Here is a 25,030-nt window from a genome sequence, read left to right as displayed (position 1 = left end):
CCATATTGGAATAGAATGGCTAGAAATAGGTGTGTGTATATATGTGTGTATATATATATATATATATATATATATATATATATATATATATATATAAAAAACTTTGTTGAGGGGGCGTTATGGTTAAGTTGCCCTAACAAAAACCTGTACACTTCACTACAAAAATACTTTCCACCTCCCCTTCATGCTTCAAATTAAAACCGAAAAACCCCTGAAATCGACAGTTATGGTAAACTAAGCCCCCAACCCTGTGCACTGCTAACACCCACACCATGAAAGATGTCGTCTCAAATGTCAGCGATGACATCAATGATGACATCACTTGTTTAGCCCCTTTATTTTCCTTCCCTGCCATACATATATATGTGCATTCAGTAAAGAAATTCACTAAAAGAATGTTATACTTCACATTTCCCCTATTATAATAAGCTAAGCAACCATAACTCGCACCATCTCCATGCATTGCTAAGACTAACACCTAGGACATCAAAGATGACATCACAAATATCATTGACATCACATGTGCCTACAAGGGGTTCTTTCTATTATGTTGGTAGCAAGATGTCCGTGGTGATTGTGTAATGTTACACATGTAATAACTAGCTCACAAATGTACACTTAATACTTATGCCGACCCAATGCATATAACTGAGCGGGAAACTAAAGTAGGGTAGAAATAACTAGCAGCATCCCACAGTTTATCTTCCTGTATACAAATTGTGTGTTTGAGGCCTGCCATTGCCCCATGCATGTGCATCATGAGCTGACACCAGACCCTAAGGAAAGTACTTTAAGAACACACGTCAAGGGTAACGTTTTGGTATACAGCACCTTTTCAATTTTCATATTGTGCTGGTCGGTGAATAAAACCACCTAGCCTACATTTTTCAATGCACCAAAATAAGTGAGGCACACGTGATGCCATCAATGATATTGGTGACATCACAATAATCTTTGCCAGCAATAGTCTAAATTACGAATGCGGTAACGTGCTACTAAAAAGGACGTGTACTTGTTGTAATCTGAGGCGACTTTCGCAGTAAGGATCACAAAAGAATATCCTCTTTCAAGATGGCCGCCATAGAAAGGGAAGGCGGTTATTGCATACATAGCCCCTCTTCCCTTTCCATTGTAGGTTGCAAAAAGCACAAGGACGTGGCGTGACACAGAACCTGTAAATAAAACACTCAGCGATGTACAAGCTAATAAATTACATTTGCAAATAAAACTGAGGAATGGGAAAGAACACGTGACCATTTTACAGGTTACAAACTAGATTTATTTAATAAACTTGCAGAGACCATCGGAATAATCGCATAATCAGTGCAATGATTACAATGCTGGTTAGGGAGGCATTGCAAATGTTGAAGATAGGGAGGCCGTTTTTTTTTTGCGCAAACGGACATTTTAGGGTCTTTGTTGAAGCAGTCGCTTTGTTTCCAGTTATTTCCCAAAAGTCGTCATGACGTTGAGCCTACAGCACCATAAATGTCATGTTGCTCCGAATAACGAACGGACAAAGCGGGCTTACAGTGTCCTTCCACATTATTGTTATGGACAGGCAACCACTCACCAGCAGTTGTATTTGCCGTCTGAAGAAGCCCTCACTCGGGATTTGAAAACCATGACACGCACAGTACGGCAAAATATACCTAGTCGGGAAAAGTTGCAGAAAAATGTCAGTAACCAACCTGTACCAATTTCTTTTAAAAGATCAAATGGAAAATGTGCAAAGTGGTACACAAAAATATGTGCTCAAAGTTGACATTTTAGTAATGTTACTAATGTCCAAATGTACCTATAGGTGGAGGTTAGAAACGGCAAGATTTTGCATGCGCCGTAAGAGAAAACAAAATGGCAAGTACACAGAAAGACGATAATTTAGGTATGAAACAAAAAAGAGTAGACACATTTAAAAAATAACTGTCTCGTCATTTCAAAGAAGACCAAAAAAAACATGCATAGTTATACACAAAGCTATGTGGACAAAGTAAGCGTTTCAAATTAGAAATATAAATAGTAAAAAAGGTTGAGTGCAGTCATACCCTGCAAATGAGCAACGTGTGCACTCTGCAACATTACAGGAAAATTGTACAAGGGCAGAAAAATAATACATTAATTATATTAGCACAATTGGATGGGCAGTTATGTAAAAATAAAGCACGGATTGCTGTACAGTGGGCCAAAGTAAACTTACAAAATATTTACAGCCTCCATTCATTTTTGGCAAATCAGTCACGAATGTGTTTGCAGCGAAGAATCTTCCTTGACTGATATGCATGTTTCTTACAAACTTTTTAAAACATAACCTTATCAATTGCGTTTTTTTTTTTTTTTTACCCTTTCATTCCGTGAAGAGCGCCGAAGTTTCTCTTGGGCTCAAGGTCAAAAAACAATTGCCCCTTTACTTTCACTCGGATGCGCGGGTGTACTGAGTGTCATCCAAAAAAGCAACTTGTGTGTCCTTCACTCATAAGGCAAATACATTCTTGCTTTGAATCAACATAATGAAATCTAATTATCAGAACCTGTACTCCCATACAGCTTCAGAAGCGCTGTTTCACGCAAACAGTGCAGATGATGACCTTAGTTCTCAAAACTGTAGAGGCCAATCTGAGGGAAATATTAGTGCAAAACACATTTTTATCCACACGCTGTAATTGGTCGTGGTGCAGTGAGCACGAACTTCCATAACGTGTCATTTTGCAGACAAGAAAACTGCACTTTTTCCCTTTGTGATTCCACAGCTCATTGGTCCCCCTTAAAGGTCACCTTGTGAAATACTATTACTTGAGTGTGAGAAGTCTAATGCTCTCTTGTTTTGGAGCTGTTTCTGATGGTATCTGCGCACACGAAAACATTACTAGAAGAGAGGGGGCCACCGAACAAAGCTACCTTACTGCACGCTATTTTGCAAACAATCTGGGAAAGAGCCACATGGTCGTGAGCACGACCTTTCCCCCGTTCAGTGTAAAGGGGAAAAAAGACGTTTTGAGAACCCCTCCCCCCCCTTATAACTTTCGCCCCCCTGCACCAAACATGACCAAACTTTCCAAGCAAAGTCAGAGTGGGCGATACACTGTACACTCTCCCCTCAACCATGTAAGCGATGATCAATACTACACGTGTAGCCATGGTCGTGACATGCAGCGGTGGTTGTGGGCACGGCCTAGAGTCTTGGAAGTATGGCCTTCGGCCATGCATCCAAGACTCTAGGCCCTGTCCACAACCACTGCAGCATGTCACGACCATGGTGGCGTGCTAAGCAATAACGCACCCTTAGGAAAATGTAATATAATAGGGAAATACACTCAAAATTAATGGTCACTAACGCCACGGGTGTCCTGCGACATTTCAAGGTGCCTGTACACAGCACAGGCTCAAATAGTAGCCTTATTAGATCCCTCATTTTCTCCACGTACAAACATCCTGAAGAAGGTGCCAATGCATAATATATAATAGACAATTGCCGGCCAAACAAGTACAGTATTTCATCCGTCTCTTACTCTGTGATCCTCCCCTCGCTTTGTAGGAGAGCGAAACAGTTTCGAAAACAGCATTTCGCCTCTGGTAATTAGCGCGCTGTCTTCGGATCCAAGATGTCGGGCGCATCCACACATTCTGATGTACATCACGGCTCGCTGTAGTAGCCAATCGGCGCAGACGTCGCGTGTCTGCGGTGATGATGTCACTTTTTTGCAAAGTTTGGTGAGGATTCGTCCAGGGGGAGCGTCCAAAAAGTGCTCTTCCTATGGAAACAGCAACTTAACCATAACTACATGGCCACTACCGTGTAATATTAATATATATTGAAACTAATGATTATAACAGAATATGTATATAAAACCTGTTTTGAGGAATTTACTTTACTGACGGCATGCATATTTGCTTGTAGATTGATGAATTGCATCTGATTAAGGGAACATTTTCTAGAAAAGCATTGTGCTGACCTAATTATGAATATGAAAGATTGGAACACGAAAATTATCTTATTCTTGAAAGATTTTCTCTGGAAAATCAACATTGGAATCATCCATAAGCTGAATGGAATATATCACATACATTGTTGTAATTTTTGCTGACATACTCTGCAGTAAGGTGTGCAGGGGAAGGGAGTGTCTGATACTCTTCAGACACCACTTTCTGTTGCATTGGCGCAATGCAATTCAATCCCACTCACTATTAACTGTTCTTTGCGGGCCTCAGCATCTTGCATTAGTAACTCAAGGGCAGGGTACTAAAGTGGTTTTACAGATGAGGCTCAATCTAGAACAAGCTTGGAGTTCTTTGTAAATCTTCTCTTTAGGTTTATGACTAGGCCAACTTAATAGCTGCTTCATTCTGATCTATCACTACTTTTTTGCGCTCCAACTCTCCACTTTTTACCGATATCTGATCCTAGGCACAATACATGGTGTCACAGATGGCCTTAATAACTTGTGGGAGAGTCGCCAACAAGCTTAGGATTTTATTTGAAATTACAACAAATGATGTATTGACTTTTCTTCTGAAGGTACAGATTCTGCAGTATATAGACACACGGATGGTTCAGTAGAGTTCACTGGGCTGAAAAAGTGCTTGGGGAGGGGCACCAGGGTGGGTCCTGATCTTTAGTTCTAAAGGGTGGTGTAGGAGTGTGCCGTTCTTCAAGCCCCACTTATCTCTTTACTACACTCCACCGCCCCCCACTCACTTTCCTCCTGCTCCCCCGCCATACCCACCTTCTCCTCCCTACATGTGTTTTCTGTTTCTCTCCTGCTCTGCTGCCACCTACCTGCACCCCTCTGGTGTTACTGCTCTCGTTCTCCCTCCGCCCCCACGCCTCACCTTCTGCTGGTGTTACTGCTCCCGCCCTTGGCCTATACAGCCCTTGGTCCCATACACTCTCTCCCCCCCTCCCTTTCCTTCTCTCTCTACACTGTCCCCTCCACGCTTACTACCCTCTCTCAAATACCTCCCTGTACTAAGCTATGCCGTCTGTCTTCCGCCTGGTCTCTTGTACCACATCCTCCTGCGACCACACCCAACGCACACTCTTGTCTTTCCTTCCGTCTCCTTTCATACTGTGGAGCTGGTGGTTTTGTGTCTCCTTCCCATTGGCTGCAGTGCTCATTTGACTTTGCATCAACAGGTTCCTGTCTTTTTCCCAGGGCTTGGATTACACAGGGGTGGGGGGCTTTATTAAAAAAAAAAAAAAGTAATACCCTTCCCTTATCCAGCACGGTTTTGGTGACTCTTGCTATTGGTTTACATGTTTCTGTAGTGTGCGTGTTGGGTCTGGAGATAAGTGTGTTTGTTGTGGCGAGTTCTGTGCTTTTCTAAGGTGTTGAACACCTTTGGATAGTCTTACCAGTTCAGTCCATATTACTGCACAGTTCGTTTGTTGGGTTCTGGTCCCGGTCTCCCAAACCGATAGGGTGTGGGTGTTCAGGAACTGCCCCCTCAATCTCCCTGAATCTGGGTAAGCCCGGCTTGGGTTTTGGTCCTGAGGGGTCTTGACCCTGTCGCAGTGGTCACACCAACCACTCCCAGTTTGTTTTTAAATTGTCATGTCACTCTCTAAATACCTACACTCAAACATTGCTTGTGGGTATGGATAGTGATATCTTCGACCAGGTAAATTGAGTTGAACCTACTCTCAATGTTTCCTCAAAGCTCTGCACATGCCCAGAATTCCCCTGCCTGCCACTTTGGGAATTAGCAGTGCTCACAACCGCCATATATATTTCCATTAGCCAGATGTGCCTAGTACTATGTTTCCAGCTCTTTCTCCATAACGTGCAGTTCTTTTTTTAAAATTAAGTTTAGGGTCTCAATCCCTCGAGATTAAACGCACCACCATCACTATTTTTGCCAAAAAGCGAGCACTGATTCAAATATCTTCCAAAACTAGAAGTCATTTCAGGTCTTTCTCACTTGACCAAGAATCTTAACTCAATGTGACATGTTGTTCCAGGTGGGAACTGAATGACTTTCACTGGATTCTGATTGTGACACAAGAGAAACTATATCTATATATATATATATATATATATATATATATATATATATATATATATATATATATATATATATATATATTTTTTTTTTTTTTTTAATTTCGGGGACAGACTGATCTATGCCAGAGATGTTTGTCTATTGTAAATCCTTTGCATACGTCTTCTCACTTCCAAGCCCCTTAAAGCATTCAGTAAAGTCAATTAAAACGCTGTAGCTTTTTTTTTTTTTAAGCAAGGTTTTGTGCCCTTATGCCTGTTTTATAATTGTTCTGTTATATCGCACACTTAATACCAATGAGTGGTTTGTATGCGTGGGATCGGGATTCGTACCTGTGTTGCGCTGCATTGTCCTGCTTCCAAGACTAACACGTTGCCCCTGAACTATCCTGCCTTCCCAAGGTTTGAGGGTTCCCAAGTCATTCCATCACACGGACCACAGATATTGGTTGATCATTCTTTTCACACACATAACATTATATTCATAGGGTTTAGCTCTAACACTGTTTGTTTAATATTTTGTTGGCTCCCCTGACAGGAGTGCTAGAGTCACATGAATGTTATTAAAGATTCTCTGATGCCTAAAACCAGGTTCAACTATTGAAGAATTCTGGCAGTCTTTTACATGTAGTGAACAGACCAACCACCTTCTCAAAAAGCTCCACCTTCACCAAAGCAGAATGTCTCAACCATGCAATTTGTTGTTTGATGTAACTGACCTGCATCTCCTGTACATTTTGTAACAAAAATTCCTCCCTCCAGGTATGACGTCTGTGGTTTTTTAACTTTACTGCCCTTTTAATAAATGCATGTCTTCTCCTTGCATTCGTCCCATTTCAGCGGAATTATTGAAACGCCCTTCTTTTTCCAGTTCTCCCAGGCAAAACAACTATGACGCTGCAACAGACTGCGAACCCTGTAGCCCCCCCCCCCCCCTTCCAATCTTCGGCTGGAAAAGGGGATGCATCACTTCCACTGAAACCAATACTGGCTGTATATATTCTTCTAAAACCAGTTGCCCCCCTTCCCTCCAGCACTATCTGAAACGTTGTCAGGCCTAGTACGATAGTCACTTGTTTTGTTTCTGCACCCCTCTCCCTTACCTTTTGTTTTCCTCCGGCTCTACCAGAAATATCGTCCGGCCTAGTACGGTAGTCTCCTGTCTGTTTCCATTTCCTTCCCACTCTCCCTCTCCCTTCCTTATCTATGTCTTGCACTATCTGAAATGTCGTCAGGCCGAGTACGATAGATAATTTCACATCCTTACTGTTCATGGCCTGTAAGAATGTCGTATTTTCCCTGGTTCCCTTCCTTGCTTTGAAACACATTGTGTAAAGGCGCTATATAAACTATCATATCAACATCATGCCTCAAAGCAGATATCTCATAAATGTTTTTTTTAAACAATTTATTGATTTTGCTATAAACATAGAAAACAGAAGTGAAAGCAACAATGTCTCACATTATTCAACAAATAATAACCAAATAACCAAATTTACAGAATATCATAAGCAACATAAATGGGTCATACCAACAAATTTACCACCTCCCGTGAAACACAACAAATATACTGACAAGAATACATAAAAGACAACACGAAAGATAACACAAACGGACAAAAAAAAGGGAACCCCACCCACCTTACCATGAATACCCATTACTATCAAAGCAACCCAACACTCGCATCAGTCATAAAGGGCCATAAACGGACCCCATAGCTTTGTGTAGTCCTCTTCCCTATCCTTATTGTGAAATGAAACCTTCTCATGTTGAGCCAGAATATGCAACTCCAACCAATCCTCAACATTAGGCTTTTTTCTTGTTTACCAAATCCTGAGTATTAGCTTAATCGCTATCATTATGGCCCTATCAATCCAGCAAGAATGTCTCTTAGCACGTCCACATCTATCTTTATGAGAAAGTAAAATGATATTTTTTACAGATCTTCGCAAAACAATACTAAAAATAAAATCAATCCTGTCAACTTCCTTCCAAAACGCCTGCACTCTCGGGCAATCCCACAGTAAATGCAATAAAGTACCTCTATCAACATCACAACACCAGCACAAATCATTTAACCGGAGCCCCAATTTAAACATCTTAACTGGTGTCCAATACAACTTCCCAACAACTTTCTGCCGAATTAAACGCAAACCCATTTCAGCTCCCAAATTCAAATTACCTGCAGAATATCTCTCCAATCCACTTCAGAAATAACGTCCTGAACATCATCTGACCAAGTTTCTCTCAATCTAGACCATGCAAACTGGAGTTTCTCATCAATAGGCATGAATTGCATGTAAGTACTTGCACTGTATTCTTGACCTTCTAATAACTTACTAATCTCCGGCTTCTTCCCAATAAAACCACCAGCTATATCCATTCTCATATTGATCATAGAAACTAAAGCCAAGTATCTATCCTTTTCATTCCGCCTCAAACTGGATTTACACTGTAATTCCTCAAAACTAACAGCCGGTCTCCATCCATCACATCTGCTAGTCTCAGGATACCTTTATGTATCAAACTGATCCAATTCAAACATTTATTATCTATCTGTAATGCTTCATTATGCCATGTAGAAGCATCAGGGCTGAAGCCATAACCCTGCCCATTTTCTCTAAACCTTGTCATAGATCGAAACCAATACAAAGTCAGTTTTTGTTCACCCACTGTGGTAATTTGGGAGAGGGGGAGGTAGGAGTCTGAACCTAGGGCTCTTCACCGCATGAACCCCCTCCCCCCACCCCTTGCCTTTTGTAACCCGACTACTTGAAGTTCACCAGATGGCTGGAAATATGAATTTTCTGATCTTTTGAATGCCTGTAATCTGTGTACAAGCCATACTTCACTGGATCATTCCATTTTGCACTTCAATTCCCTCCTAAATCTTCGTTCCCCCTCCTGACTATTCAGAAATTACCACCTCTACCCCTCCCTTACCACACCATGAGTGCTTTTGAAGCTTTGTCTAAGGGAATCTGTTCAGCGCATCTCGTCAACTGCAGTGTCCAATGCCCAACAAAGCCATTGTAGCTGATAGTCACCAAATGGTAAGGTGCAACGCCCCATGTGACGCTGTTGTCGTTTCTATGCAATGTGCACCGTCCAATGCCTCAAACATGTATTGCCTAAAATGTCCAAATATTGAAATGCCTCGTGGAAACCTCGAGTATGTTGGGAGTTCAATTTAGGCTCTTTTCTCAAAGTTTACTATTGCATTTCTGTTTAACCATATCTTGTCTCATATCATATGATAAAGCTCCATATTTTAAATCTGCTTTTAATCTTTTATTATATAGCGCCTGATGCAGTTTGATATCAAATTCCTGTCATGTTAAAGTGATTTATAAGAATATGCTGCAGGCTGCTTGTGTTTCATAGCTCTAAGCTATGTGAATCAATCATTCCCATTTGATGCAACATATATTGGCTGCATTGCTGTTGCTGATGTGACAACTGGGAGCCAAAGCCTAACAAATGAAAGCATTTCTCACAGGGAATGCACAGGTATATAAAACAAGTAAATAGTGTTTGGGTCCTACCAAAAGCTGCATTTTTGATGAAATTTAGTTGTATAGCTACTATTCATTTTAAAATGCAACCTGTAGCGTGATTCAGCACATAGCACAACTGCTCCATGCGGCTTCTTGCTTCATCCAGGAGCTTACTGAAGTACTACTCTGGTAGTGATGCTAGATCCAGTTTGGTAGCGCTCTGGTCAAGAAAAGGGGTGGTTAGCAAAAGTATTCAACAAACCTTCGTACATCACTCTTTGATTTAACATAATTGGGAATGATTCTGAAAGTTATTTTCTATTTTTAAAACACTTTTTTTTTTGTTTCCTCCAGGAACCACCAGCTGCACAACCAATGTACCAACAACAGTCCCAGTACACCCCTTGTCAGTATGAGATGAAGCAGTTCCTAGAGTGTGCTCAAAATCAAAGTGACCTCAAGCTCTGTGAAGGATTTAGTGAAGTGCTAAAGCAATGCAGGTTTGCAAATGGTAAGTGAAGTGGTGTGTGTGTGTATAAGAGTGCAAGTATTAAACATACTAGTCTGAACCCCTGCACTTGGGCTTTGCTTCAAATGTTGTGTTGTATATTGCTTTGCATTCGGGTCAGATGGCACTACAGGTGTCTTTTAAATGCTGAAATCGTTTGTGCAGCTTTCAAAACGTAAGGTGGAATTCTTTTTGTTTTGGTTCAAGCACCGCCTTTTCAGCCCTGCCAACTTTCTACAAATGATTGCACAGGACCACCAACAACTTACTTGGGAGGAGCCTTTTGTGTTTTCTCTGCGCCGAGTCATTGGATGTTGGGATGTTCCATAGGCTTTTTTTCTCACCCTTTTAGGCACTGTTTAATACATTAAACACATTACATTGATGTATTTGTGCAGCATGAATCTGTTCTATTTGTTGGCATCTAGTGGTTGACCTGGAATATTTGCATAAAACGCAGCAAACTCCTTCTGAAAAACGCAGGCCTTAATCCAGCCATCCAACTACAGGTCCATCTCCAACACCATATTCCTAGTGACATTGACCGCTCTGCCTACTCTCAGCTCAACCTTTTCGTCGAATCCAACAACTTACTAGACCCTGCTTATTCTGGTTTCCGAGCCCGTCGTGGAACAGAAATGACACTGATCTTGATCTGGGACGACCTCAAAGTCTCTGCAGGATTCGCTGCTCTGATTCTCCTTGATCTCTCAGCTGCCTTTGACACCATTAACCACTCAACCGACTCTACTAAAAAGGTATCCGAGACCTGGCTCTCACTTGGATTGCCTCATTCCTTAGCAACAGAAACCAAATCACTACCCCCCACCCCCCACCCTCTTTTTTTTTTTTACTTCCTCTGCTCATACATTACCCGACTGCCAGGGATCGTCCGCAGGCACAACCTCACCTGCTACAATTAAGCCAACAAAACCCAAATTATCCTGAGAATCCCTAAAATAGGCTCGGGTCACCCCCCCTGACTCAGCAGCAGCTTCCCTCAGTGATATTGACCAATGGATGACTAGAAACCACCTCCTTCTCAACCAGGGGAAAACTGAAATCCTGGTATGTGGCAACACTGCTCTACTCCCTCAACCACTCCATGGCCACCCTCCCTCGGCACTTCGCCCCACCCATAACACAGTCAAAAACCTTGGATGCATATTGGACTTGGGCCTAACCCTGTCCGACCAGATCAATAAGGGCCGAACCCTGTCACACCAGGTCAATAATATATCCAAATCCTGTCACTACCACCTACGGCTGCTGAGACACATTTTCCTGTATCTCTCCTTTCCCAACAGATTGACCGCCATTCTGTTAATTCTCTTGCCCAGACTAGACTATGCGAATTCCATGTATCTAGGCGCTTCGTCATACCAACTTAACAAACTCCAAAGAGTCCAAAACGCAGCTGCTAAACTCCTGCTTGCTCTTGGGTGAAGAGACCACAGCTCACCTGCTCTCCACTGGCTTCCCATTGGTCGTAGAGCTTCTTGCAAAATCCTATGCATCGCACACCGAGCAGTGCACAAGTCTGGCCCATTTGACCCCCAAGAGAAGACTATACGCGACCGGCCATCACACAGCCTGGTCAAACACGACCCTCCTGCTAAAGATCCCAGCCTCCAACTCGGCTAGACTGGGAGGTTCAGCTTTCTCAACCTTGGCACCTAGCTTATGGAATTCGCTACTTCCGCATATTTGCCACTCAGGATTACATGGCCTTTCCGTAAAGCAGTAAAAAACATGACTCTTCCCAAATCCATGAAAGATCTGTTCGAGGCCATAAACCAATCCAGAACGACCAAAGTCCAGTGAGAACCAGCATTAACCTGAACCGGAACATGCGAGCCATAGAATACCACAAACCAATAAATTAACTCTCACCCCGGAAAAGCAGGGTAGTCATGACACTGAAATCGGCCCAGCGACTGACACATTTCCTGCTTTTTGTAGCTAAAGTCTACATGCACCGAACTCTGCCTCCAAATATTTTCTGGTGCTATAGTATCAATAGATGCGACCCTAGCCAGGACTATAAACCCTGTACCGACATGACAGAAACTATGCTTGGCCAAACGCTCTCAAGAGATCATATATAACCTTGAAGCACTCGCCAACCCAGCCTTAAATTTTGTAAAGGAACTGAAAATGGGCCCCCGAGGCCAACTCTACAGTGAAATCCATTACCACAAACCCCCAGTGCAGACTCCCCCCGGCGCACCGAGCTCCGTAATCATCCCATATGATGCCATCCACCGGTAATCGCATAGTCATTCCTACCATTAATCTCAAACTTTACACCAACAAACAATAGAACGCAACTACACCCCCTCGATCAATTCGGCCTAACTGCGCTCATAAATGTAACACCTCAACAACCTGGTAGACTGCAGCTATACCCCACGAAAAGTTCTGCCCATCGGCACACATCTCTTGCACATGCTCCATGGCAGCCAGAATGCAGACTCTGAGATCATTCTACATGCTGCACACTTAACACTGATCTCTCACATCCACCGCACTACACTCAAACACTAGAACAAAGCCAACACGCGCAATCCGCACCGACTGCACACATACCAAGTGCACGCAAGCACTATGCTACATTATTCTCTCAACTGATACGGACCACGGTCCCAGAGGGCATTCAACCCACAGTGCTTTGAGATAATACCATTGGTACATAAGGCGCTATACAAATGCACTATAACATACATTAAAAGGGGCATGAACCTAGAGGTATCTTGTCCTTTTATGGCCGCCATGTAACCCACACTGCAGATTGTACTTAGTTTTTTACCACCATTGATTCAGTCACACAGAGAGGAAACTACTGTACCTCTTTATTGGACATCGAACCATACAGACCACTTTGGAGGTGGGGCAGGGGATTTGGAATGTTAGTTCCACTTTCATCTCCCATGAACCCAACCCTCAGCAGGTTGTATACAGTTGTATACAAATGGATGTCCATGTGTTTGATTTTGTAGTTGTCCCACTCGAAGTTCTGCCTGGGTTGTAACCATTTAGCTAGGCTAAAACACGCAACCCTGCATCTGTGCCTGTCCTGGGATTTCGACACAAAATGGTTGGCTTGTTAGTTTCAAGCTTAAACGACTAGAAAGGAACGTCTTCTTTCCCATCAAGGCTTTGGTGTTGGTTAGATTCCGCAGAGACTGAGGAACTGAAAAGTGAAGGATCTTTAGACCGACAAGAAGTACCAGTAGCGCTAGTACGAGTGCACACTTTGTGGCGTTCACACAAGAAATCCATCAACGATGGTCTCTGGGTGGCAATCTTCACCATAGGGAGAGTGCTCCTAGGAGAAGACTCTAATAAAATTAAACTGTGGCAACCCATTTCCAGAAAGATTCTAATATGTCCGTTCCTGGTTGAGAGATTGGGTTTCTAAAGAGACCCGTGCCTTTTCCTTGAAATGCAATTCTTTGGCTTTGACACCAAAAGAGGCTTAAGCACCTTTAGACACAAAAAGCATTAGGCACTGAACAGTTACCCAAGTATCACATGCTGTACATATAGTCTGACATCTAGTGGTAATCGTATAGTATTGCATCTCGTCTTTCGAGGATCAAAGGGGGACGTGAACATGGGCGTGCTTGTAACACTATCCCTAACGTGACGTGTAGTGTACCCAAAATCCCTCGCATGTCGAGGTCACTCAGATATTTTTCCGCCCAGCTAGGTGGGCGCCTTATGCAGAGCTCGACAATTGCTGTTTATATTTCTTGGTCCACGACCTTCAGAATCAATGCCAAACACCACTGCAGATCTCGGCGGCTGGTGCTCCAGTCAACGCTGTCGACTGCGTGGCCTCGGCCCTCAGGCCAGGCCTACACAGTAGGGAGAGTGGGGCCCGGGGTTCTGTTTCTTTTCAAGAACGCATTTCTTTCTCCCCTCCCTTTTCCCTTTTGGTTTCGCTGTCGTTATTAACCTGAGCTATGGACATGACTCCTTTTTTAAATTTTGCCCGTCTTGCAACGGAAAATATCCATGGAAAGACAACACACTAGAGGTCTACCTCGAGATCACAACGAGCAGTCCTGCAGGTCTTGACAACTTTTACATCCGAAGACGATAAAAGAACGGCGAGTAAAGCGGTGGGCAGCCTACGCCACGCAGCAGTCCGAGAGGAGCTCCCCCGCTGACACAGGCGCCTCGAGTGACGAGGATGTAAGCGACAGCCATGGCTCGGAGGCCATTGACCTCTCTGCAGAACAGGCAGATTCTGCGATGCTTGTCCCCAGCCGGAAGGCTACCGGTTCTGCTATGGGGAGGATACCCCTTGGCGACAAGGACACACACCATGTAGAGCTAAGCACACAACCCCCCCGAGCCTCCTCGACAGAGTTGGGAAGGCCACAGACGCCAACGGGAACGCCGTAACCCGCCAATCCCCATGATCAGCCACCCTCCCCGCAACCATCATACTGCATGCATCCTGGCATACAAGTCAGAAGGGCATCAGCACGTCATAAAAGTACAGAGAGGCCTCAGAAGAGCACATCAGCACCAAGTCTCGTGAAAATCATCTCAGCCGCAAATGGGCCTAAAGACACGTTGAAGGAAACAGCCAGACATCTATAGGGTCGTGAATACCCTGAGGGTTCCCAAACCCCGTCGAAGACACTGGCAGACACATCTCAACCACCTAGTGACCCAAGTCAACTAGCTGACAAATCTCGACCACCTAGAGACCAGAGTCCTTTTCACCCTCCAGAACCCTCTGGTTCATAGTTATGGACCATAGATTTGTTTGAGGGCTACATGAACAAACTTTCTAAGTTTGTGGATTTTTCTGAAAAATGTATCGCCCCTAAAAGGCCAAGAGAGGAAGAGTCCTACCTTACTTTGTCCAAGGTCCAAACCACTTCCAGTCATTTCCCTCATGGTGTTTGACCTAACTGAACCAGAGTATGTCCATCAGGACTCCCATGATCAGGGAGAGAATCACATTGAAACAATAGATCAGTCTCCAGATTGGGGTGATGAGCAACCGGTAGGTGAGGCACCATAGCGGTCACTGTCCAGACACTGTAAATAGATCCTCCCCTCCCCTCCCCTCCCCCCCCCCCTCCCCTCCCCCCCCCCCAACATCCCCCTATCCCCTCAAAGGCAAGCCTCGCCTATCGAAGACCAGATGGCATTCATGCTATTCTTAAAAAAAAAAACAATAATAATAAACAGCTGAACACATTACAAGACACAGATTTATTTATTTGCCTTTTTTTGTAGAGGACATTTTAAAAGAAACAAGAGCTGTAAACCCACAGGTCAAAGCTTCTTAGCCCCTCCAACAGACCCTCTATTTAGCCGGGGACATGCCACTCCCGACTCCCTAGTGGTCACTAGGACGAGAGCAGGAGTATCCTTGTCTACTGCTGAGGCACCGCCAGACAAGGATTGCACTAAGCTATATTCCCTTGAAGCGCATTACATCGGCAGCCTACTCCACTGAGATAGCTAACGCCACATTGCTGGCTAGCTACAGCGATGTCCAGTGGAATTTGCTCCAGGAGGGCCTGCAAGAAGTCCTAGAGCCAATACGATCGCGCCTCCTGGCACTTGTGTCGGAGGGGAGGCAGGTCAAACCGAACAACCTCAAAAATACCCTGGATGCTACAGAAACAGCGGGACAGACACTGGCCCAAGGTAGCTTGCTAAAAAAGCACAAAAAACGCAGGATTTAAACCTGAAACCCGGGCATCCCTCCTTAACAAGCCGGTAGAAGAAACAAACCTGTTCGGAAAGGCGGTGGATGTGGCTTTAGAGACAGCAAAAAAGGATCATGAAACCTTAAGGTCTCTAAACCAGATTACACAAACACCCTATCAGCAGCAAGGGGGGGTAACTCTTGGTGCCCCCCCCCCCTTCAGCATTACCTCAGCCCCAAGGGTTTTTACAAAGGTGCTGGCGGTAGTAGCGTGTCCCCTGTGCAGGCAGTCCATTCCAGTCTATCTTTACCTCGACGACTGGATAATAACCAGGGATTTGTATGGAACATGCCTATCAAACACCCATAAAACGGTAGATTTACTCTTCAGTCTGGGATTTTCAATAAAGAAGTCCAGCCTAGACACCAGCCAAGTCAAACAATTTCTGGGGGGGTTTGGGGGGGAGGGGGAGGTCTCCAATTCGGACAGAAGACGGCCAGTTGCAAGGTGAAAGCCAAGCGACTGGTAGGGATGATGGCCTCCTGCATTTACTTAGTCCCACATGCACATTTTTCGCATGCGCCCCATGCAAGAGTGGTTCAACAGCCAATGGTATCAGTCCAGTGGACAATGGGTCAATCTAGTGGTTGTCTCGGCAGCCCTCGTTCTCTCTCTGCAGTGGTGGTCGAGGGGAAAACCTCTTGAAGGGGAAGACCTTCACCACCCCTGCAGTAGAAGCCACTCACTACAGACTCATTTCTGACTTTGGGGGGGGGGGGGAGGCTCACCTCCTACACTCCTTCACACAGTGCACATTGTTTACTCCCCAGCAGTAGCATCCAACCACATAAACCTGTTGGAGTTGTTAGCAGTGTTCAAGGCCCTGAAGGCGTTTCAAACGCAACTACAGTAGTAGACGAAACTGGTCCTCAAGGACAGCACCACGGCCATGTATTATCCGTACAAATAGGGAGGCACATTCTCCAGGGATATCCAAACTGTCTCCGAACATTTGGTAGTGGCCTCTCAAACACAAGATGTTCCTCCTGTCTCAACACGTTGCAGGTGAACTCAATCTTCTGTCAGACTTGCTCAGCAGAGAGTTCCCACTACCCACAGAGTATGAATGGCAATTAAACGAAGACCTTGTCTTCGCGGAATGGGGCTTCCCAGAGACCGACTTATTTGCAACTCTGGAGAAAGGGCAATGCGCAGATTACGCCTCCAAGGGGGAACGGTCTCTGGATAACATGGTCGGGGAAATTTGTCCACGCAAACTCAACTTGGCGGCCTGGCTCCTGGAGTCCTAGAGTTCGGGCACCTCCAACTTTCTCAGATGCATGGACATACTTTAGGAGGCTAGAAAGCCTAACATCAGACTTTGCTTATCAATAAGTGCAAACACTTTATTCTAAGAGTATCGATCCCATAGACTGCTCACTAACACATCTTATACCGGACTCCTACTTGGTCTGTTTTTTTTTTTTTTTTTTTAAATTCCCTGAAGGTACACCTAGCTGCACTTTCAGCTTATACTACGTCCCAGAAAAAGGTGTCGTGGTGGAAGGTTCCAGTCATCAAGGAATTTATGGAAGGGTTAAGACTTCAACCCCTATTTCTAACACAGCTCCAGGATGGGACATAAATGTGGTTTTAACTAGATTAATGGGATCTTCTTTTGAACCTTTGCATAAGGCTAGCCTTAAAGCACTCACTTACAAGACTGCCTTCCTAGTGGCAGTCACTTCAATAACAAGAGTTGGTGAACTACGGGCCATTTCAGGTCCAGACCCATTTGCCACAATTCACAAAGACGAGGTGGTTCTGCACACTCGCTCACGGTTTGCGCCTAAATTCATTTCAAGTTCCATGTGAACCAATCAGTGGAACTACCCACCTTCTTCCAGAACCCCACTAACATGGCAGAAAGAAGCCTACACACACTTGATGGGCCCAGGGCCGTCATATATGATCTGGAAAAGACTAAACCATTAAGGAAAACATTTGTTTCAGTGGCGGCTGGTAGAGAAGGGGACCTTGTCTGTACAACAGCCATCTCAAAGTGGATTGTAAAATGCATCACACTCTGCTACACCCTTGCCAAGAGAGACCTGCCCTTCAAGTCTAGAGTGCACACTACTCTGGGCACTGGGGCTTCCATAGCATTCATTGCAAATGTTCTTAAGTCCATTTGCGGCAGCAACCTGGAGTTCTATACACACCTTACGAAACACTACAGCCTAGATACTCGCTCTAGGTCTGATTCTCAGGTGGCACAAGCAGTGCTATGACCTCTTTACTACTGTTCCTTCTCATCCCACCACCAACTCTGGGTACTGCTTGCAAGTCTATGCACAGCATGTGATTTCTAAGCAGATTCACAAGCATCAGAAGACCTGCATTACTTACCGTAATAGCATTTCTGATGATTGTATCTGCTTAGATTCACATGCGCCCATCCTTCGAGGAGCGTGGACATCTTATTACTTTCTCTCTATCTGTACTCGCTCACGATAGTCATAAGGTTCCCTCACCGCAGAAAAAACACAACCGGAAGGACCTTGACGCATGAGGGATTTTGGGTACACTACATGTCAAGTTAGGGATAGTATTCTAAGCGCGCCCATGTCTACGTCCCCTTTCGATCCTCGAAAGACAAGATGCAATACTTCGCGATTACCACTAAATGTCATACTATATGCACAGCATGTGAATCTAAGCAGATACAATCATTAGACATGGTATTACTGTAAGTAATGCATGATGTATTTATTTCCGAGGCTTGTGGAATCTGCTTAGATCATATGCTATGCAAAGGCTGTCATTTAGTGGTAACTGCGAAGTATTAGTTTTTGTTTTCGAAACTACAAAAGGGACGTTGACGGGGCGTGCCAGTAATACTATCCCTAGTGGGATGTCTACTGTACACATGGTCCTTCACGCGTTGAGGAACCTCAAGGTTGTTTTGTTCCGCCATCATAGTCTGATGCATAACCCGGAGTTCCTGCTTGACTGACACCCTTATTTAGAAAAAAGTTGCATTCTAGTATTTCTTTCTCCTTTCGATATCCGATCACTGCAAGATCTTCAGCGACTGCTTCAAGGACGAGTTTTGAATCGTCGACAGCAACACCGTCTTGACGTTCCTTTCTCTACGGCCTCTGAAGTGCCACCGAGTCTCGCACCTGCACAGTAGGAAGAGCGGTGACGATTCATATTCTAGTCTCATTAAGAGAATGTATATTCCCCTTTCCTTCCACCTATTTTCCCAGGCTGCCACCCCCTTACATCATGGTGAACGCACCGTTTACATTTTTCCCTTCCTGCAATAGGAATTTTCCATGGAAAGATTAGCACCGGGTGTGCAATCTTTGTCTCTCCAGGGATCACGCTCAGGGACAGCACAAAGTGTTGCAAACCATTCAGGCCTAAAGGACTGCAACACTGCTGGGCCCACCATGCCATGCAGGCTGAGGCCGCCATGGATGTCGATGGAGCCTCCAGCGGCGGCAGCATCAACGTCTTAAGTGAAGGCGATCGGGATCCATCGGATTCCCGTGTGTGTGCGCGCCCCTGACGCCACCAGGCAGGCCGGCGGTTCTGGTACAAGGACGACGCCACGACTCAAACACTACCAAGTCTCGGAACACTAAGCACACCTCCCATGCCTGAAGGTCGATCACACCACAGACCGATGGGCCACACTCTGCGTGGAAGGGGAGGTCAGAACTTTCCCTGTCCTCTGGGCCATCGTGGTCCCGATCACAACACGACAGGCCCCCTGAAACAGATGTTGAAGTCAGTTTCCGAAACTGCGTGTAAACCTAAAACGTCGTCCGATGCCGACGACCGGGCGTCGAAAGATGCGTCGACTGCCTACAAAAAAGGCACAAAAAGCTTGAAAATGAGCGAGTTTATAAAAATAAAAAACACGTTCCTGACACACCATTATAGGACCGAACATCGAAAGACCACAAATCTTCCACGTCCCTGGAGGAAAAACTCCACTACTAGAAGCAGGAATTCCACTACCCCAGGGGGCACTTTTTCAGGGTCTGTGCACCATAAGATAACCCCCCTGTCCCAGAGCTCCCATTTATACATGCTACTCCCTCTGTAGTACCAAGCTCCTCAGTCGACCACAGAGCAATTTGATAAAGTTATGAGGACAGTGTCCTCTTATTAATTTCAATTTCTTTGACCACCCCGAGGTCCTCAAATCTTCAGGGAACCCCACAGAGCGGGGGAGTAGCCGTTCAGAGCAGTCAGCAGTCTCTCTGCCTGCCGCCAAAAGAGCCTGCCCAATTGAGACCATTCAGGCTACCACCTTTCATCAGGACCTAGGGCAAGATACTTATTACCACACCACGCAAGGCTCACAAGAAAGACCAGACACCTTATATATTAGGGGGCCGTTACTACCGGAGTCTTTGGTAGTCACTACTACAAGAAAGGAGACGGGAACCCCTCTGGCCTCTGTCGAAGCCCCTCCTGACAAGGCGAGTAAGAAAATCTACACCCTGGAGAAGGAAGGTAGCTTCCTCTGCAGCCTACCAAACGAATTGCTAACAACACAGCTCTTGCTCACTGTCGCAGAGGGGAACAAGTAGCCAACTACATCCTCAAAAACAACTTCGACGCAGCAGACCATACAGGGAGAATTGTGGTAGAAGGCTCACTGATTTGCTTGGCTACGGAAATCGGGCTTCAAACTTGAAACCCAGGCCACACTCCTAAACATGCCCCTTGAATCCAACGCTTTGTTTGGCAAAGCAGAGGAGGATGCTCTCGAGCGCAAAAGAGGAATATGATGCCCTCAATCCCTAGAGCAACTCGCCAACAAAAAGGGGGTGCCTCTAACTCATTTCAGTGGGCAAAACTCCCAACGGTCCTCAAATTAGTCACGGTTCGTCCTGGGGTTTGTCACTGGGGCAATCCTCACAGCAGGGTTTTCAAATGGGCCAAAGATGGTCTCAAAGTATGGGCAAATCCTCCTCTAGGGTGGGCTCAGCACCCCCCAACCTCTTAAGCTTTGTCCACTCGCTACAGGATCCCTCCCATGCCACTCCAGTAGGAGGTTGTATTTCACACTTTACCCACATGCCGACTACACTTTTCTTTGCGCTCTGAAACACTTATGTACGAGCACGATAGAAATAAAATATCAATATCACACATGGGAGGGGATTGCTTCAGACAAGTCGGTACTTTCCACTGTGGCAGGAGGGGTATTGTGTGAAGCTGATTCAAACACCTGCCAACCAACCGCAAAGACAAAGGCACACCTCCCAGAAAGAACCATGTATCCTGTTGGAAGAGGATGCCATAGAAATGGTCCCGGCAAACCAGGTAAACAAGGGTATTTAGTCAGTGTACCTCCTTGTTCTGAAAAAGACTGAATGCGCCCTGTCTTAGACCTGCGCCCTGCGAACACCTGTGTCAAGCCACACAAATTCCACAAGACAGCTTTACAGGAGGTAATCCCACTGCTAAAACAGGGGTCTACATGGCAACCTTGGGTATGAAAGATGCTTTCATATTTTAATCTTCCCAGCACACAGAAGCGTTTTCAAAATACCGAACCAACACTACCAATTCCAGGTACTACCCTTCGGCATAGCCTCCGTTCCAAAAGTATTTACAAAGGTACTAGCAGTAGTGGCAGTGCAACTACGCAGAGAGTCAATCCCAGTGTACCCTTAACTGGACGACTGGCTGATAACAAGGGAATACCCCGTCCCCCAAATTTGCAAGCAAAATACCCAGAGCGCAGTCTATCTCCTGTTCCATTTGGGATTCTCAATCAACGAGAAAAAAATAGTGTCGTCCCAAGCAAGACCAATTAGTCCTAGGAGCTGTCATAAAAACAGAAGAGGGTCTATTTTTCCGTCAAACAAAAGTGTGCAAAACATACTGCTGCAAATACCTCCAGTATCTAGCTGGTTGCCAAATAACCGTACGCAAAGCAATGCGCTTGCTCGGGATGATGGCATCATGCATTTACCTGGTCTCATGCGTCCAATGCAAGAATGGTTAGTGAACATTAGTTCACTAACAAGAATGGTTAGTGGCAAGTGGTCAGTGGGACAATCTAGTGGTTGTTTCGCTAACTCCAGTACAAGCACAACACTGGTGGATAAAGGAAAAAACAAAAACCTTTTCACAACCTTACAGTGCAAGCAGTAGTCACAACAGACTCATCACTCACTGGGTGGAGAGCCCATTATCTTCAGCGCATGGCCTGAAGACACAGATCACAGCGTAACACCTCATAACTTTCTGTAAATTCTCAAAGCACTGTAAGCTTTCCAAGTGCACTGTCGAACAGATCAGTCTCACTGGCAGCACAACTGCCATGTTTTATATAAACTAGCAGGGGGCCTTTTTTTCCTCTCCCCCCTCAATAGCGTTTTTATACCATTTGGTATGATCTCAAAGCACTGTGGGTGGACCGCCCTTGTGGACCCTAGTCCAGGTCAGTGGTTAGGGTAGTAAATGGTGCTTGTGTGCAGCCAGTGCGGTTTATGTGGTATGTAGCTGCATGCTAGGTGTGGTGCAGTGGTTGTATGAGGTCAGTAGAATGTGTGCAGCAAGACTGTTGACTTCTGAGTTTGCATTCTGGCAGTGGTGGAGTATGTGTATGAGATATGCGCAGCTCCCGCCCCCCCCAATGCCTATAGGGTACAGCTGCGTTCTAAAGATGGTTGAGGTGTTCATGGAGGCGTGTAGGTATGTGTGAGGCTAGGCCAAAATCGAGATTGGGGGGGTGTGGGGGGTAATAGCTGCATTCTATTGTTTGTTGGTGTAGAGGAGAGAGTGAGCATATCGGTATGTGTGAGTGTCTGTGCAGAATGGTTGGAGAACCCTATTTCAGATTACCTTCCAGTACCCAATGAGCTAATTGTATCTATTCTAAAGGTTTGGAGCATTGGTTCGCCAGGAGAGATTTTCAGTCCAGCGCAGAGTTTGTGCTGATTACTAATTTATATTGGGTTAATTGAATTACAGGTCTATGGTCATTCCAGTCTCGTTCAGTCTGCCATGTTTATTAGGAAGAACCTTCTCATTGTACAGGTACACCCAGTTCTGTTCTATCAGACTTACGAGTCCTAGCTAGATTCAATAATTGGTGTTCAGTGGGACCAGCAACAGCCACTATGGTCATCTGTGTCTTGTTGGGTATGTAGTTTGCTTATTGGGTGCCACCTTCTCGGTGTACGTTACTTCAGTTCTGTTCTATTGGACATACAAGTTCATCCTAGGTATGAAGACTGGGCAGGCCACAGATCCGGTCATGATGTATGCAGTGTGTCTGAACTGGCAGCGGTATATATGCAGCGGGGGTTGTAGTGTTCCTGATCTGGTGTGCGTTGAGTGTATTGATGACGGGTGGCAGCACCTCGATTTCACTTGCAGGAGCGTGCGTTGCCATATTCCTGGCCTGATTCGGAGCATATTCCCTTGAGATGGAACAGAGTCAGTCTATTGCTGAAGCTTGGTTATAAGTGCCAGTGGGCCCATTTTCCGGATAACACGTAATTCTTTATAGCGGGTTGGTGGTTATTCCTGTCATAGTTTATGGTTTGAATTGCTGCATTATATCGTATCGTTGTCCCTTCCGCAAGCTAAGAGTTTCAGGGAGCTCATCTGGTTGCAGAGCGTAGTGCATATCTGCAAGAGAAAGAAGTCCCACCCAAACATAGTTGATACTGTGCCCCGGGTGACAGAGTTCATGGCATCAATTCCGAGGCAGATCAGGGTAGCATGCGTTGATCAGAGAGCACCATGGCTAATTTTCACAATTCTATCTAGATGTGACGCATGGCTAATCTTCACAGATCTATCCAAATGAAATGCATTGCTATTTTTCCTAATATGTCTAACACATTTCCTGCCCCCAAAATACATTTGGCACAACAAATTTAATTTCCTGCTAAATCTAAATTCTGAATGACGTCTACCTTCAGTATACATGGCAGGTGCAACACATTTTCTCCACAAATCAGTAAAATGGCCAACTATGAGGTGTATCACAACTCCTGATTATGGAGGGTAGCGCAATTCAACTGGAAGGCCAACTATGTCAGCACCGTGTACAGAGTAGTAGCAGTGTGAAGTGGCTGGGTTTCTGGAGCACAGAAATGGTTGTGCTTCCCGCCCGTATCGCCTTACGATGGCTAAATGTAGAGCATGGCAACATTCAATACAAATCGGTTTTGGTGCCGAACATGATTAACTATGGGGCGCAGCGCAGTTCTATCCCAGAGCGCAGCATGGACATGTAACAAAGTTATACCAACAGTTCGGGCATGAGGTATGACTACCGTAAGTAATTTAGGCTCCATCTGGAGTATATCTATTTTATACACTTGGACTGAGTGCCAAAATGGGTACCTTACTCAATTAGGCTTGATAACAGGTAATGAATAGGGGAGGTTTTCTGGAGTAGATTAATGGCTGTACTTCTCACCCGCACCTACCTTACCCATCACTGTAGGTTGCCTGCATCAGGCGTCCCGGGCAAACCCAGAGTGGAGCTGCTTCTTCGAGAGCTGCCCTTTGCCTCTGGGCCATTAGCCGAGGGTTGCCCCGGTCAAGGCTGCCCTGGGAGGACTGATGATGAATGGTGTTTCCTGGTCATGTGGCCAAGGACACAGGCTAATCGGAGGGAGTTAAAGCAGGCTGTGGCCTATGGATTACTAACTGCGACAGGGGAAACTACAGACAATGGACAGGCACCCTGACTCCCTCGGCCAATTGCACTCAAACATGGGTATGGGGGGAGGGGTATGAAGGAAACAAAGGAGACCGCCCCCCCCCCCCCCCCCAAGGCAGGCTGAATCCGAAGAAAAACTATTTGTAAAATCCACTTCAAACACAGATAAAACCCTTCAAAAAGGCCCCAAACAGGCTGGAAACGTATTACCAGGATGCCTATGGGTTACCAACTGCATGCCAGAGAAACTACTGACAATAGACTGGCACAGCAGCAGAAAAAAAACGAGTTGTAATTTCCACTTAAAAAAACATAGATAAAAGCCCCCAAGCAGGTTGGAAACCTCTTACCAGGTGCTTGCTGTACAGGATGCCTATGGATTTACTACAGATCTTATTACTAAACAATATCTTTGCTATATGGGGTTCTCCCCCCCCCCCCCCCCCCCGCGGCCGGATGGAAGATAGATGCTATGTAACGCTCACCTGACTCCCACGGAGGCGCTGGCCTGGTTCGCGCTGCTGTGACCTCTTCTAAGGTGATGCGCAGGGTTCGGAAGACGGACTGGACCGGGCCCCCAAATCTGGCTTGCAGGAGTATCCTTCTGTAGGCGAAAATAGGGGATTAACTGT

At 45.3% G+C, this 25,030-nt stretch overlaps 1 protein-coding gene across 1 annotated transcript in view; it reads left to right on the top strand.

Annotated features, from left to right (window-relative positions):
- Window positions 1–25,030, top strand: part of CHCHD2 (coiled-coil-helix-coiled-coil-helix domain containing 2) — a 108,715-nt gene that overhangs the window by 44,414 nt on the left and 39,271 nt on the right. The window contains exon 3 of the mRNA XM_069614872.1: window positions 9,848–10,004. Within this exon, the coding sequence (XP_069470973.1) occupies window positions 9,848–10,004 (157 nt within the window). The remainder of the gene's footprint in view (window positions 1–9,847; window positions 10,005–25,030) is intronic.

Source organism: Ambystoma mexicanum, chromosome 9 (genome assembly GCF_040938575.1).
Source record: "Ambystoma mexicanum isolate Mex_15411 chromosome 9, UKY_AmexF1_1, whole genome shotgun sequence".
NCBI lineage: Eukaryota > Metazoa > Chordata > Amphibia > Caudata > Ambystomatidae > Ambystoma > Ambystoma mexicanum.
This window is presented reverse-complemented; position numbering and strand designations above follow the sequence as displayed.